This window comes from Filicampus tigris, chromosome 13, assembly GCF_054856515.1.
Source record: "Filicampus tigris isolate MCC_2025a chromosome 13, RoL_Ftig_1.0, whole genome shotgun sequence".
NCBI lineage: Eukaryota > Metazoa > Chordata > Actinopteri > Syngnathiformes > Syngnathidae > Filicampus > Filicampus tigris.
In genome coordinates this window covers 1,517,577-1,532,468 of record NC_141229.1, presented here as the reverse complement: position 1 = coordinate 1,532,468, position 14,892 = coordinate 1,517,577, and the positions used below count along the sequence as shown (strand labels likewise).

The following is a 14,892-nucleotide window of genomic DNA, read 5'->3' as shown; positions in this document are numbered from 1 at the left end:
ATAATAAAGCTGTATGTGTAAATAGCTTTTCATGACCTCTGGACTATTCCATATGCTTCAATTCCAAATGTTTGCAATATAAACATAAATAAATACATATTATTAGTCAAAGCATGTCTGAAGAGTTCATATCTTACCACACAGTGATGACGGGAGGTCAGAGCTCCAGATGACTTCTTCCACACCAAACTCACATGCCTTTACGAAACTTGCTTTGTGCACAGGGAACAGAAAAGTTGGATACATTACAAACATTAAAAGGGACAAATTGACTTTTTAAAGTTTGTGTCCAAATAGCTGTGTGACCGTCTGCCCATGAATCAATTGTGACGATAAACAACCAAGTCAATCTTAAACTTCCACACGGCTGTTACCAAACAGTTGACAAGTGTGTGAGTTTGGTGGAGTGATATGTATATAATTATCACATTATACAAAAGTAAAATTTAGTTTTTCCTGCCAATTATAGACAGTTGCCAGTTTCACAATGGAAAAAAAAACTACACACACACACACACACAGGCGCACACACGCACCCCCCCCACACACACAATAGTTTGCCTCTTTTATTAACTTGCACAGTGCCCATACTGTGAAGAACAAGAGGATTAATTGATTAATGATTAATTCGCTAACAACTGAAAAAATATACCTCAAATGTATGTGTTTTTTCAGGTAAGACTGACAATTTCTGAATGCCGGTGACAGGTTGTAGGGTGGCATAAGGCAGTGTATTTGCTGCAAAACATTCTCAGAGTCGATTCAATTTTCTTAAATACGTCCATGGATGGGGAATATCTTACTTATCCAAATCGTCTGCCGTTGTTCTGAATGCTCCTTGATTCACACTGCTGTCCCTATTTTTACTGCCTTATAAGACCCAAACATCCGTGGTTGACTTTACCTGTCTATATTTTTACGGCATGTTTCAAGTAAAGCGAACGCACAGATATTCATTTTCAAATGTAAGGGGGTGAAAGTAGAAGTTCGACAGAACATTAAATATTCAAACAAAGTAAAGATAACGTAAAAATCGACTTAGGTGAAGTTACTAAGTATTTGTACTTCGTTACTTCCGAGCGCTATGCTTTGTCTCTTGTGTTCTGCCCCAGTTCTTTTGTTGCTCCAAGTACAGCTCATGGCGGCTTTGCCGGTTGATGCTGCATTTCCACCCTAGAGGGAGACACAGCTCACCTAAAAGGTTTGACTTAACACTCACGGTGACTCTGATACGAAACGAAACAGGTGGCAGCAAAATGTTGAGTTTTTGAGGGTCTTTTTTTAAAACAATTTATTTTCGCCACGCTGTCAAGCTAACACAGACTTTAACCACGCTAACTCCCGCCTTCGAAATGTTACAGTGGTGCAGTTCGAATGAACAACTTTCACCACTTACTAAAACATAAAGCGGATTATTTATACGTGAACCAGTTCAAGTTTTAGAGAGATTTCGGGAACATTTACCTAAGATTCGGCGAACGGCTAATTAAAAGATGTCGAAAGTCTCGAGTCTTGCGCTTGAACTTGTGTTGCGTTCAGGTGTGCCTTGGAAACTACTGCACCTGCGAAATATACGATACAATACAATACAATACAATTGTATTTATATAGCGCATTTTATAACAATACAATACAATTTTATTTATATAGCGTATTTCATAACAGCTGAAGCTGTAACAAAGCACTTTATAAACAGGTACCAATATGTTGATTCAACATCCTAATTCCACTCTGTGCTCTATCTCTAAACGAGGACGTCGCTGTTCAAAGAGCGTTGGGGGAAAATTTAAATGACAAATGACCCAGTGGAGTCATGTCGAGTCAGTCTCGCATTGGAAGTAACCGTATTTTCGACAGCACTTGGAGTGGCCGTGGCGCTCCCAACTGCGCATGCGCCCAACAGTTTGCTGGGCAACTTGACCGGGAGACTCTGCCGCCTGTCGCCCACAACAGTCCGCATCTTCATCGGCATCCGCATCATCATCACCAGCAGCAGCCCTGTGATGAGGAGCTTCTTAATCTAGACCAACAGACAGGTAAGGAGCTTTTTATTGATAAAGCCAAACATTTTCATCTATATTCTGTATGTCAATGAAGCAATCTAAAAATGCAAGAGTATATTGTTGAAACTTTCCCAATGGAGATGTTGGACATTTGAAACATTTGGTGTGCATAAGTGTGGGTGTTTCTTTATACAGCGAATCACTCTACAATCTATTCATAGTGTCAGTAAGCCACTAGGCTACCTGTTGTGAAGAAGCTCAATTATTCATCATCCATCACACACAGTATGAACATTTATGCACCGCAGTAACAAAAAGGGAAGAGGAAATGACTTTAAAATACCACAAGGATGCATGCTGTGTGTGGACAGGAACTATATTTGGACACCCTTTAACTGTTATTAAGAATGTATTCATGTGATTCTGTGTATTGGCGATAAGTTACAAATATTGAAATGTGGAAGGGGTTTTATGATCAGAATTTAAATCGCCTCCTTGTAAAATGTTTGAAATTTGACAACAAAACACCACAGTATAGTCCATAATCCATGCTTTGGCATTTTATTACATGGTGAACAAAAAACATGTTTGTTTTTTTTGTATTTGGAGCACGGACAGTTGTTGCGCTCATCCTTTTTTAGCATATTTGCTGATCGTCTCAGGAAATAATACTTTTCCGTCCTGTATCGGAGTGTATTTGCACATTATTCTAAATTTCTAAATTAGTTACCGTTGTAGACAAGTGGATTCTTACATGTATAGGATACGTTGACATTTTCCCAGCATTTTCTTGTGTGCAGAACACCTGTCACAGCTTTGGATGATGTTGACATTTGGTACGTTTGTAAAAGTACTTGAGATCTCATCACGGGCCAAAATTGTATTCATTTCTTCTATTTTACGAAAGTTATAACACAGATAGTACAGTCAGTCATAAATAACTTTTACTAAGGTTCCACCAACAATGCCAACAACAATTTAGGTAACTGACGTTTTGGTTGACATTCAACTCAAATGCAAAAGTGCTTTTCTTTTGTGGAAAGAGGAAGCGATTTAATGACATTTACCATGAAACGTTGGAAAAACTGCATAAACCTAGCCGTTAGCTTGTCACCGAATGAACGATTGAAAGTAAAGATTTAATCATGTATAACCGCATAAACCTTTTCTTTTTAAGAAAGTGCAACAGCAATAGCTTGTCTTCTTTTTAGGAAACAAACGACAAGAGACACAGTATGAGTCTCATTTATTATAAAAACACAAATGGCTCTATTAATTGATATGACACTTAAATCTTTTCTTTTTGGGAAAGTGGCCGGTTGTCCTCTTTTTCTGAACCAAAAACCACAGATGCAGTGAGTGCAACTATTTGAACAGTCTCATTTATGATGCTCCAAATTAGCACCAATGTCCCTAATACTAATAATAAATCAGCTTTATTTTGTTTCTTTTTGCAGCATCAATAGTGTTTGTCTTCCTTTCAGGAAAACAAAGGCTGTAGACAAGTGCAACCGTCTCCACCAGTGAAGTTTGTGTAGCAAGCTAGCCTGGATACTGCATTTGTGATTTTGCCAGTCATGAATTTGCAGTTGCATATGCGCAGATTTATTTTTTCTAATCTTATCCACAGAGAATCTTTTCTGCAGGCTGTTTTTTGTTCAGCCTAACGTAATTAAAGTATATGGCTCCGTCTCGTGAAATCTTGGTGTTGTTGTTAGCTTCAATTCATTGATTGTGTTTTTTGTCTTTTTGATAGTGTACATTTTGACCGTATTCTCTAACAGTTAATACATTTTTGTGAATGCCAAAACTTGAGTTGAATGACTTCATGGCGTTTTGTGCGCATTTTTGATTGACCCCATGGGATGTCAGGTCTGCAGTTGGTGCTAGCGTGTTATTTAAGTTTGCTAATTGCTAATATTGTTGATGAGCCTCATGTGAAGGTGGTTTGTTTGAGTTTCACTGAATACAGTCGTTTATGTAACATGGGGTCATGATTTTATGGGCCTCTCTGTTTCAAATGCTTTGCCGCCATCTTTTGCCAGCTGAAGCGTCCTACTCGGCATCGCAATTTCAATACCCGTGTCTATGACATGTCGCGGTGTGAATGCACACACTTCTGAAGACTGAAGAGCACACATTTTCTTCCGGAGGAACAATACCGGCCTCTGATGAGGGATAAGAGCTACATTGTGTTGCGGAGCGGAAAAGAGAAGAAGAAGCAACGGCAGCTTTTTGGCACAACAACGTGTCCTCTGGTGATTGACGCCACACACGAGTACTCCCCGAATCAGCTGTGGGCCTTGCGCGCTCAAGCAAAGTGCTCCACTCACTCAACTCATCACAGGAATCTCATCCCTCGGTACCCATGGCAACAGCAGCTGCCGTTCCACTGCTGACGAATTGTATGAAAAGTGACATAACTTGTGAAGACAGTCGAAAGGAGGCTGGACGGTACTTCCAGGTGACTCTGGAGTGAGGGGGGGAGGGGCAGGAGGTGGTGAAGTGGGGGTGCACTTTAGTGCTCAAAGGCCATAAGAATTTTAGAAACGGATGATAAAATGGGCCAGGAGCGCCATAGATGAGGTTTAAAAAGAAAAAAAATAAGAGTTATATGGGGATGTGAAACTGTAGAATATGAAAAATTGTTTATTTTAATGCCAGGATAATATTCAATTCCCATTATTATTATTTTACTATTTATAATGTATTTAATTGTAATAAATTGGACTCGATGGCTCGATGGGCCAAATTTTAAAATGTGTTTTTTGTGCCCCCGTATCCGTACTTTCGCCCACCTCTGACCATGTGGTCAGTGACCGTCACGACCGGCAACTCCTAGGCGATGGAGTCCACAAATGATCAGCGCTCGGCTGTCGCTGAGCTCGCCAGTCGCACTATGCTGAGAAGAAAAGCAACGTTTGTGTGGGAGCTTTGCGGAACATTGAGGAAAACCCCCACCGCCAGTTTACTCTCGTCAAAGCGAACCATAAAGATACAAGAAAAACGGCCGTGTTTAAAACCCGCAGAAGGTCATTTGGAGACCGGCGCGTTGTGTAACTAAGAGACCGATAAAGGCTGCATTCAGGCTTCAGCGTGTCGGAATAAGAGGCCGTCGAGGAAGGCAGAAGCACAATCTTCAAAAACACTCCAATACAAGTCATGCACCAACACAAAGCGCACTTTTCTTGTCAAGTATATTGATTTTACTGAGCCCACGTCTCTGGGCGCTTACACACAAAAATTGCAGCCTCAGAGGCGTAACAAAGGGTTGAGAGCTAGTCAAAACCAAGACTTTAAGGGGTTGGGACTGAGTCAAGACCGAGGAGTTGCTACCCTGCTTAAGAAGTGTAGGCCAGGTCGAGACCTTCGAGGACCTGAGACCAATTCGGGACCAAAACATTCAGGGATTGAGACCAAATGAAGACCTTAGAGGGGTTAAGTCCAAGTCAAGACCAATACTTGAAGGAATTAAGACAAAACCAAGACTTTGACAGATAGAGACCCAATCAAGTGCTTTGAGCGGTTGAGACCAATTCGAGAGCAAGAAAAAGACTTGAATGGCTTGAGACCAAGTCAAGGTTAAGACAATGAAGGCTTGAAACTGAGTCAAGACTTTGAAGAATTGAGATTAAGACTTAGAGGAGCAAAAACCAAGTCAGCTCCTTTGAAGGACTGAGACCCAGCCAAGACCAGGACTTGGGCAGTTGGAGATCAAGACTTTGAGTGGTTGAGTCAACCACCAAGACATTGAGGAGTGAAAACAAAGACTTTAATGGACCCAGTCACATTCTTTGAAGGGTTGGGACCAAGTCAAGACCTTTGGGGGGTTGAGACTGAGGCAAGACCAAGACTTGACTGACTGAGACCGAGTAAAACCAAGACCACCTTAATTCATTGTTTTTTAACAAACAAACAAACAAACAAGCAAACAAATGAAAACTCTGCATGCTTCCAATATGCCTCTGTTATCTTTTCCAAAGATCCAAAGCTTTGGAACCAACTAATGGTCTAAGACTTAAGGACTAATGATCCTGAGTTGTTTGCTTTGTGCAGGATGACCGAGGTAATGAACTCTCTGGAGTCGGGTGCAGTAGGAGGCGACCAGGACGCAGTATCCTTCCAGAAGTGGGTGTGAATGAAGATGTTTGTATGTTTTTTCCGCCAGCTTTGTCCTCGCAGCAATGTCCAACAGCGGTGGTGGTGATGGATGAGTGAGTCACTGGAGTAAAATATGAGTTGATGTCATCACACTCATTATGAAGCGTTGCTGTGTTTTCTGGAAGACAGCGTGTCTGATGATTTGGTTAACTTAAGGCAGTGGCGATATGGCCGTTACATAAATTCTCAGATTTTTTTTTGCTCAGAGAAAAGAGAAATTCCAGTTACGTTATTCAAAATTTAATAACATTTGACTCGTCGACATCATCTTGGTCTTCATCACATTAGCGATGATTTGAAAAAAAATCTGGAATCATGCAGTGCATGTCAGCATGGATTAACTTTGAACTATGGAAGCCACTAAAAAATTAAGATTAAAAAAAAAATTGTGTTGACAAATAAACTTGAAGAGTCCAGCCCTACTTGTGTTCAAACAAAGCTGAGCTGAGTACCATTCAGCTTCCCATCAGATGCTGCACACTGTTAGCGGCTTTACTAATCCAATTTTTACTGCGTTGTTGGTCTCTCACATGTGCTGTCACATGTTCTCGCCCCCAGTTAACCACATCACCAGTGTGCCCCCCTGCAGTCAACCTTACATAAACTTGCAGATATTCCCAGATTCCCATGAAAGGCATCCAAAGTTGTCCAAGAGGCTTCCCTCCATCGTGGTGGAGCCGACAGACGGGCCGGAAGTGGAGAGTGGCGAGCTGCGGTGGCCACCTGAACCCAGCTCACCGGACGCTCAGACCAAACCAGTTGGTGAGGAAGACTGCATCCGAACGTCATGGTGGTGCTTGGGGATGGGGAAATGATCAAAATATTATTGAACGTTTCAAGACCAAAATACTTTAAGAAGCAGAGACCAAGTCAAGACCATGACTGAGAGGTTGGGACTAAGTCGTGACAGAGACTTTAAGGGTTTGAGAAGTGTAGTGAAGAGCTTTCACAGAGTTGAGACTGAGTGAAGACCAGGGCTTCAGACTTGAGGCCAAGTCAAAACCTTTGAGGGGTTGAGACTGAATCAAGCTCAAGATCCAGGCAAGTTGAGACCATGTTCCAAACAAAATTTTGAGGAGTGGGGATCTGAGTCAATACCAGGACACTGGAGGGTTGAGACCAAGACAAGACCAAAACTTTGATGCATTGAGTCCAAGTCAAGACCTTTGAGGGCTTCAGACTGAGTCAATATCAAGTCTTAAATGGGTATAGACAAGAATACTGATTCGGGACGAAGAATTTAATGGGATTAGACCAAATCCAGTCCAAGACTGGGAGGGGTTGAAACCAAGTCAAGACCAATACTTGAAGATGTGAGATCAATTAAAGTACAAGCATTTGAGAGGTTGGGATAGAGTCAAGAGCAGCGTTGTAAGGGATTGAGATCAAGTCGAGACCATTGAGAGATTGAGACAAAGTTAAAACAAAAAAGGCAGGTTGAGAGCAAGTTAAAACCTAAAGGAGTTGAGACAGGAGTTGAGTTGAGTTTGGGAGTTGAGTTTGACAGATTGAGACTGAGTTGAGACCAAGTCCTTGAGGGACTGAAACCCAGTCAAGACCAAGACTTTGTTGGAAACTTACCAGGGTTCACAAATCCTAAACTACCAACTGCTTTGGGGGGCTGTAAAAAACGCAAATGAATAATAACCTAGCGTGTTGTTCTTCCAGATGAGGTCCCAACTGGATCCGGTGATGGGGCGAAGGCTCAGAGCTCCAACTGACGTCACCCTGCAGAAAAACGAAACCTCTATGGGAACGGTGACTTACTAGTCCATGTGTGGACGCGTGAGACGTCAAATAGAAGAGCACTTCCACACAACACACACACACACTCCAAAACACAAAGAATAGAAGCGTGTGTTTATATAGACCTTGAGGTGCCAACTAGGCTTGCAAAGAGGTAGAACATTTCTGGAATTTTGGGAATATTCCAACTTGGAAATTCCTGGTTTATTCCCATAAAATAGTAACGTTAGTACCTTGGAAATTTCATTTTTGTGGAAAGAAACAACAACTATTTTTTTGTAATGTGACTCACAAAGATACAACAAATAAATGAAAACACAGATTTAAAAACAATCATGTTTGTCATTTATAGATTTTTGAAAAGCATTGGTCATCTGAAATCAACAAGCTAGTCCTTGGCATGTCCCTCCAACCCTGCAGGGGGCAGTATGTTATCTTTAGAGCATGCTTGTCTACTGCTTTTTATCAATAGAGAAGGAAATGTTAACTTCCTTAGTGCCGCTGGAAAGTTAGCCCCTCGATGGACGTTTGTGTTCCGACGTGGGTGAGTGGAGTCTTTAAAGTTGTACTATAAACTCGGTACCTTTGAACTTTCTTTCCATCTCAAGCAAACTAATTATTTCAAAAAATGCTAGTGTTGCTCCACTTGGGTACCGTGCCAAGAAGCGATACAAGTAGTACGACTGCAATATAACGAGCCGTACTACGACTACCAGCACTACTAGACCTACTTCAGATAGTCCAATTACAACACCTACTAGCAGTGCTACTACAATTACTTCTATACTTGTACGACAGCTATCACAAGCAGTACTAGTAGACTACTACTGCACCTACTTCTGGACGATTACTGCTACACTTGCTGCTACTAACAGCTACTCCAATTACAGTGTGCTGCAATACTATGATTGCTACAACTACTACTAGACTACTGCAATTTGTCCTTGTACATGTTCTATTGTATAGCGCTACCAATATGTAGTCTTACTACTGGTGCTAGTACAAGTAATTGTAGGATTTTGTGTATTTTTCTACATGGACTAGAGTACTACATGATGTAACTGATGTGAGGTGCTGATTGCTTTCATATTTAATAGCTGCCATGTTTTAAAGTATTTGGAGTATTTTGCTTAGAAAGAAGTTAGCAAACTCAGGAGGCCGTTTTGTTGTGGAACACTGAGGTAAAATCTTGGAAGGTAAAATGATTGTACAAAAAAATAATTTTGATCTTTGTGACCTCGGAGAAAAAGTTAATATAGCCTGCAACATATGTATATATATATTTTTTTTTTCAAATATAAATGATGAATTTAAATGTTAGAAGGGTTTTCGTTTGTGGTGTTATTTTAAGCTTCACAGTTATAGAGAGCTGAAATGTATGCAATCATTGTCAAGTGAAAGGTCTTCCGTGATACAAAATAAGGTCACCATTTTGAGAGATCTTCTAAAGTGAAAGGTCCTTCACGATACAAAATACAATGATCAGTTTTGGAGCCCTCTTCAAGTGGAAGGTCTTTCATGAATCATAATTGCATCACCATTTTTGGCGCTCTGTCCTAGTGAAAGCTCTTTCGTGATACAAAATGACAATCAATTAGGACACAGGTGTCAAACTCAAGGCCCGGGGGCCAGATCCGGCCCGCGACATCCTTTTATATGGCCCACGAAGGCAGATCATATGGGTCGACTTCATGTTTCTTTCAAATTGTCTTCACTTTTAATAACACTGAGATATGAGATTTTGCAAGATTTTTTTTTGAAATATATTTTTGACCTATTCATTTATTGCAGACAATAGTGTTTAGGTCGTTTAATTACCTGGCATGTTTTCGGCGTGTTACTTCCGCCTTCATCATGTTTTTATTTTTTTAACCAATCCCTTCTTTAGAATAAATGTTAAAATAGTTGACCTAGCCGTTTTTACTCGTCTTTGATTTCAAAAAGTATTTTTCAGTCATTTTGTTGTGTATATGTGATAATATAAGGCAATTATCAAATGTATATGGCTTCAAATTATAACGGCCCTCCAAGAAAAACAGAAACTACGGTGTGGCCCGCGACAAAGATGAGTTTGACACCCCTGATTTAGGGCATCTTTTAAAGTGAAGGGATCTTCCATGGTACATAATAACAATCATTTTTGGATCTCTTTTGAAGTGAAGGGCCTTTCTTCACATGTACCAATATACCGGTAATCGTTTTTGGAGCTCTATTGAAGTGAAATGTCTTTCATGATGCGTAATGACTTAATCATTCTGTGTTTAGCGGGGAGAAAATTAGAATTGTTGAGCATTTGTTTTTGCTTTTTTTGTCTTTTTAAAAAAAATTAATAAATGAATGAAATCAAGTGTTGCAGCATTTGGCGTGTTTACATTCGATTCCCTGAAAGGATCCCCTCGGTGTGTTTGCGTGAACTCTAAAGCGTTGTTGGGCTGACAAAGCGTCCACGACGACGCCACCACCAACAAGCATCATCATCGTCCTCATCGCTTCGTGCACTTTGGCGACTTAATGAAAGGTCACGTTGCCGTCTGGCTAAGCTGAGCTGGATACTTGCCTCCTTTTGTCTCCCATCCACATGTGCTTCTCTCCGTCTGGGCGTGACCTTTTCTAACGACACCTCGGCGAGAAGCGCCAAGTCGGAGCAAGCGAGGTCGCTCCTGAGAAGATGAGGGGATGCGGCTACTGTCAATTACTTTTTCGGAGGAGGAAGAAGACTGTGCCAAAAAAATTGGACGGAAACAGAACAATATTTTGGTTTTTTATTTATTGAACATCTAAATGTGTACCTTATCACGGCCTGGACCACAAAATACTTTCTCAGATTTCTTTCGTTTTTGTCACAAAATTCCAATTTCTGATTTTAATGACATTTAGTTACCTCACTTTTGCGGAAACTTGTGTGAAAAGAGTGAGTGACAGTTCACACAAAACCAAGCAAAAGCAGTAGATTGGCATAACTTGTCTAATATACTGCCTTTTACTGGGTTCGGTGTGAAAGGCAAAGGTCGCTGGACACGGATCTACTGTTACAGTTCTGAAACACCACTTTTCACACAGAACCCAGCAAAAGCAGGATATTGACAATAACCTGCCTTTCACTGGTTACCGAGTGAGCGGCACAGGCAAACGAATGCCGCATCTATTGTTACGGCTTCGATGCAGCGTTTTTGCAGCATCAACTCTGCGTGAGAGGCGCTAGTGACGGTTTCACACAGAACACTAGAAAAGGCGGATATTGACATAGTAGTTGTGTCAGGATCCTGCTTTTTCTGGATTCCACGTGAAAAGGCACAGACGGCTACATTCTGGATCGACTGCTACGGTTCTGATGATTTCACACATGGTTTCTGTGTAAAAGAGGCCAATGATGAACCGGAAATGCAACAAACACACCATCTGCCCTTTTTGTTTGATTGCATCCCATTCATTGCGTTGTCAAGCGGCAAGTTTGAAAGTAGCTTTTAACACGGCCATGAGAGCGGCACTGCCGAGGTTTGATGAAGATGTCAAAGTGCGCCGCGCCGCCACTTTTGTCTCCGCTTGCTGCCATCGCCAGCTTCAAACGACTCTTTCAAGCGTTTGTGTGCTCCGCTCGCCTCTGTTGGCAGTCTTCACTCGACTGAAGACCCTCATCCCCCCCCCCCCCCCTGTTCCCCTGGTTACTCGCCAATATTATTCTTGGGTCAGTTTGTCCCGGATCATGTTTAACTAGCCCAAAGTCTCAAAAAACAAAGAAAAATTCCAATCATCATTTTTGGATACCTCAACATGAACCTTGCTGTTCAATTTGTTTCTCTGGAACAGCAATAATATTCCTGGGTCAAATTGACCCAGGACATGTTTCAGTTTCCAAAAATGTCAAAAACAAAATGGCAACAAAATATCAGTACGCATTGTTGCTTTAACAAGTTTTATGCTTAAAAAAAATTCTCGTCAATGGGTCTATTAGACCCGCAATGTAAGTTGAGGATTAACGCTTCTACCAACCATTTCAATCACTATTTGGTGAGTAATCTCATTCATTTCGCAGGAACAGCAGCGTTTCTGGGTCAGTTTGACCCAGGGCATCTTAAACCACACAATAGTGTCACAAACCAGGAAAGAAAATCTCAACTACACAATGTTTCTTTAAGATGTTTATCATCAGAAAAAGTACTTTCAACTCTATTTTTCTTCTAAATAACATTTCTTTAACCTTTGAACGGGTCAATTTGACCATCAACATTACATGAGAGATACAGTAAGTCTGTTATGAACATTTTTCAATTAGTGCATTACCTCTCACAGAAAAATCCCACTAACCAATGTTTCTATCTTATTCTTAACCCTCCTCTTTACATGTGTGTCATGGGAACAATGATAATTGTTCTGGGTCAGTTTGACCCAGTGTATTTAATTACGCAAAAGTGTCCGAAACAACGTCAATCCCACTAAAAATGTTTTTGTTTAGGCCTACTGTTATCTTTGTTTCTTAGGAACTCTAAACATGTTTGTGGGTCAATTTGACCCAGACTATCATTAACTACCTAAGTGTCATAAAATGCCCCCCCCAAAAAAAAAATCTCAATACACTTTTTGTTTTATGAAAAGTTTGACACAGAAAACTGCTTTTTGCTCTTTTTTTAAATATTGTGCCTCTCTAACTTTTAAATGGGTCAGTAGGACCCGCGACGTAACAGGAGGGTTAACGCCACGACTAACCATATCAGTCAATTTGTAGCACATTACCTACCACACATCAAATCATTCAAACATGTACAAATATTTGGACAAAACGTTTCTGGGTCCATTTGACCCACGACGTAACCCTTAAATGCCTTTGTTAGAAAATATTCACTGTGACGTACATGAACATTCGCGTGCCACTTGATTTACCAGGGCAATCAGGTACACGTTACCACCAGCACAGCAAAACTAACTATAGCTGTGTCCTAGTTAAGAGGCGGCACCAAAGAAAGCCTGTCCCCATTTCAAGGCGCCTTCAAAAAACACACTTTTTCTTGGAGAGTTTTTTTTTTTTTTTTCTTGGAGGGCGTACAACAAGTTTGATGTGTTGATGGTGATGTTGACGGCAGTGTGAACGCCGATGATTGTGGCGGTGATGACGATGTGCATGATGCCGTTCGTACAGACAGTGATGAGAAATGATGTCGGTGTGGATGGCTGTCATTATGCCAGAAGCGATTTGGATGTTGATTGTGATGATGATGATGATGATGATGATGACATGGAGGCTGATTCGGATGGTGCCTGCATGACGATATTCCGGTGACGGCAATATTGATATGTATGCCGACGTTGATGACGATGATATGTAAGGTGATGCGGGTAGTCATTTATGCGAATGCAAATGGTGACGTGGTGTTGATGTTCATCTATGTAGTAGATGTTCATCATGATGTCAAAACCTACGTTGCCGTGGATGCTTATTATGATGCTTAAATGATGATGTTTGAAGAGATGTGGATGTTGACGGTGATGTATGAAGTGAGATGTTGACGTCCATTGTTATGCTGGCGCAAATGGTGATACAGTGCTCTGTAGTACAACACACATGCCATCAATTCACGTGTTCATTAATTAAGTGAATAACGCTTTCGGCTTTGATATTGATATTTACGCGGATGCTGGAGATGACGTGACGAAGTGTATGGTGGTATGGAAATGTCAGTATGGATTCTGATGTGAAAACGGTCATCCGGGTGATGCGAGAGGTTTCAAGTTGTCTGGATGTCGATGGAGAGGTGAGACAGATATTGATGTTGACGTTAATGCCCTTGGTGATTGGTAAGATGATAAGGTGGTATGCTGTGTACGGTGATACAGTATTTATGTTGCTGCAAATGTTAATGGTGATGCGTATCGTAATACCCGCGTCCATGACAACGGCAGTGTTTAAATTGAGGCTGATGTCGAAGGCAAATGCTGATTTTGAAGCTGTGCAGCATGCTGACGTCGCTCCGGGTGAAGCGGCGATCACATTTCTCCGAGTGCCGAAGCGCCGGCGCATTAAAAATCAGCGAGAGGGGCCGTGAGCCGACGAGGAGGATGAAGAGCACTTAGCGTATGGACAGCGGCCAGCCGGCCGGCCGGCCGGCCGGGAGCTCCGCCTCCTCTCTGCTTTTGAGTTGGACGCCCACGCTGAGGCGAAACCACCAAGCGCGGAGCCCATCACAATATCAAGACATTGTTCAGCACGGTAGCAGTGCCTTGCCTTTCACACGATTGTTCATCTTGTCACTGTTTTTGCATTCCAGCTAACACATGCACAATTACGGTGGATATAAAAAGTCTACACACCCCTCTTCAAATGCACCATTATTTTGTTCTGTGACCTTTCCAAATTCAAACTCATTTTAAATCAGTCGGCACACACCAGCCACCATTTCAAGTACCTCCGAGTAACTCCAACGGAATTTCCAATGTTCTAGAAGGCTTTTCCTGACATTTTTATCGTCACGTCTTGCAGCACAAGCCATGGCTAAATCATTCATAGTGAAAAGAAAGTGACAATTTGGTAGCAGAAAGTCGATATAAAGTTACAGCTGGTAAGGCTTGGCACAAGGTAAACCGCTGGTCTAACGTGATTTTTGCGAACGCTGAGCTGTGCGGACCTATTTGTCGCCAGCTCATTCCGTATTGAACACGGCGCAGACACAGAGAATGGTGCCATGTCGCAAGGCGCAACGGAGTCCGCCTCCTCAAATGAGAGGAGTCGCTTTGAATGGCGGTGAGCGATGTCGGCTGTAAAGGCTCTCACAGAGGCGCAGACCGCCCGCTGTCAGATCCGCCCCTTTACGAAATGATCCTGCCCGCCATGCCTCATGCGTCATCTCAGAACAAATCGTCAGGGTTTGATGCTGAAACAATCAACATGAATAATAATTGCTGATAATTAGATGAGCAATTTATCATTCATGTTGTCAGTGAATAACGTTCTGGCGTACGTACAGCTCCTCTAGTAACCTCACCCGGGCAG

General features: G+C 41.7%; 1 protein-coding gene and 1 long non-coding RNA gene across 4 annotated transcripts in view; one reads left to right on the top strand and one right to left on the bottom strand.

The window, feature by feature from the left end:
• Positions 1 to 1,546, bottom strand: part of LOC147137053 (uncharacterized) — a 43,595-nt gene extending 42,049 nt beyond the window's left edge. For all 3 annotated transcript variants that reach the window (XR_015089428.1, XR_015089429.1, XR_015089430.1), the window contains exons 1-2: positions 1,465 to 1,546; positions 138 to 212 (exon numbers count right to left, since the gene is read on the bottom strand). This is a non-coding gene — a long non-coding RNA (uncharacterized LOC147137053). The remainder of the gene's footprint in view (positions 1 to 137; positions 213 to 1,464) is intronic.
• Positions 1,070 to 10,257, top strand: LOC147137052 (protein LBH). The gene is made up of 5 exons (XM_086050621.1): positions 1,070 to 1,201; positions 1,858 to 2,036; positions 6,060 to 6,117; positions 6,776 to 6,926; positions 7,833 to 10,257. Exons 3-5 carry the CDS (start codon positions 6,061 to 6,063, stop codon positions 7,883 to 7,885), a joined length of 261 nt encoding a protein of 86 aa, XP_085906747.1. The 5' UTR covers positions 1,070 to 1,201; positions 1,858 to 2,036; position 6,060; the 3' UTR covers positions 7,886 to 10,257.
• The last annotated feature ends 4,635 nt before the right edge of the window (positions 10,258 to 14,892 follow it).

Excerpts from the sequence above, each read along its gene's own strand:
- LOC147137052 (XM_086050621.1), top strand. The coding sequence starts at position 6,061 with ATGACCGAGGTAATGAACTCTCTGGAGTCGGGTGCAGTAGGAGGCGAC. Across the intron at positions 6,118-6,775 it reads TAGGAGGCGACCAGGACGCA|ATATTCCCAGATTCCCATGA; the intron begins GTATCCTTCCAG and ends ATAAACTTGCAG. Across the intron at positions 6,927-7,832 it reads CGCTCAGACCAAACCAGTTG|ATGAGGTCCCAACTGGATCC; the intron begins GTGAGGAAGACT and ends TTGTTCTTCCAG.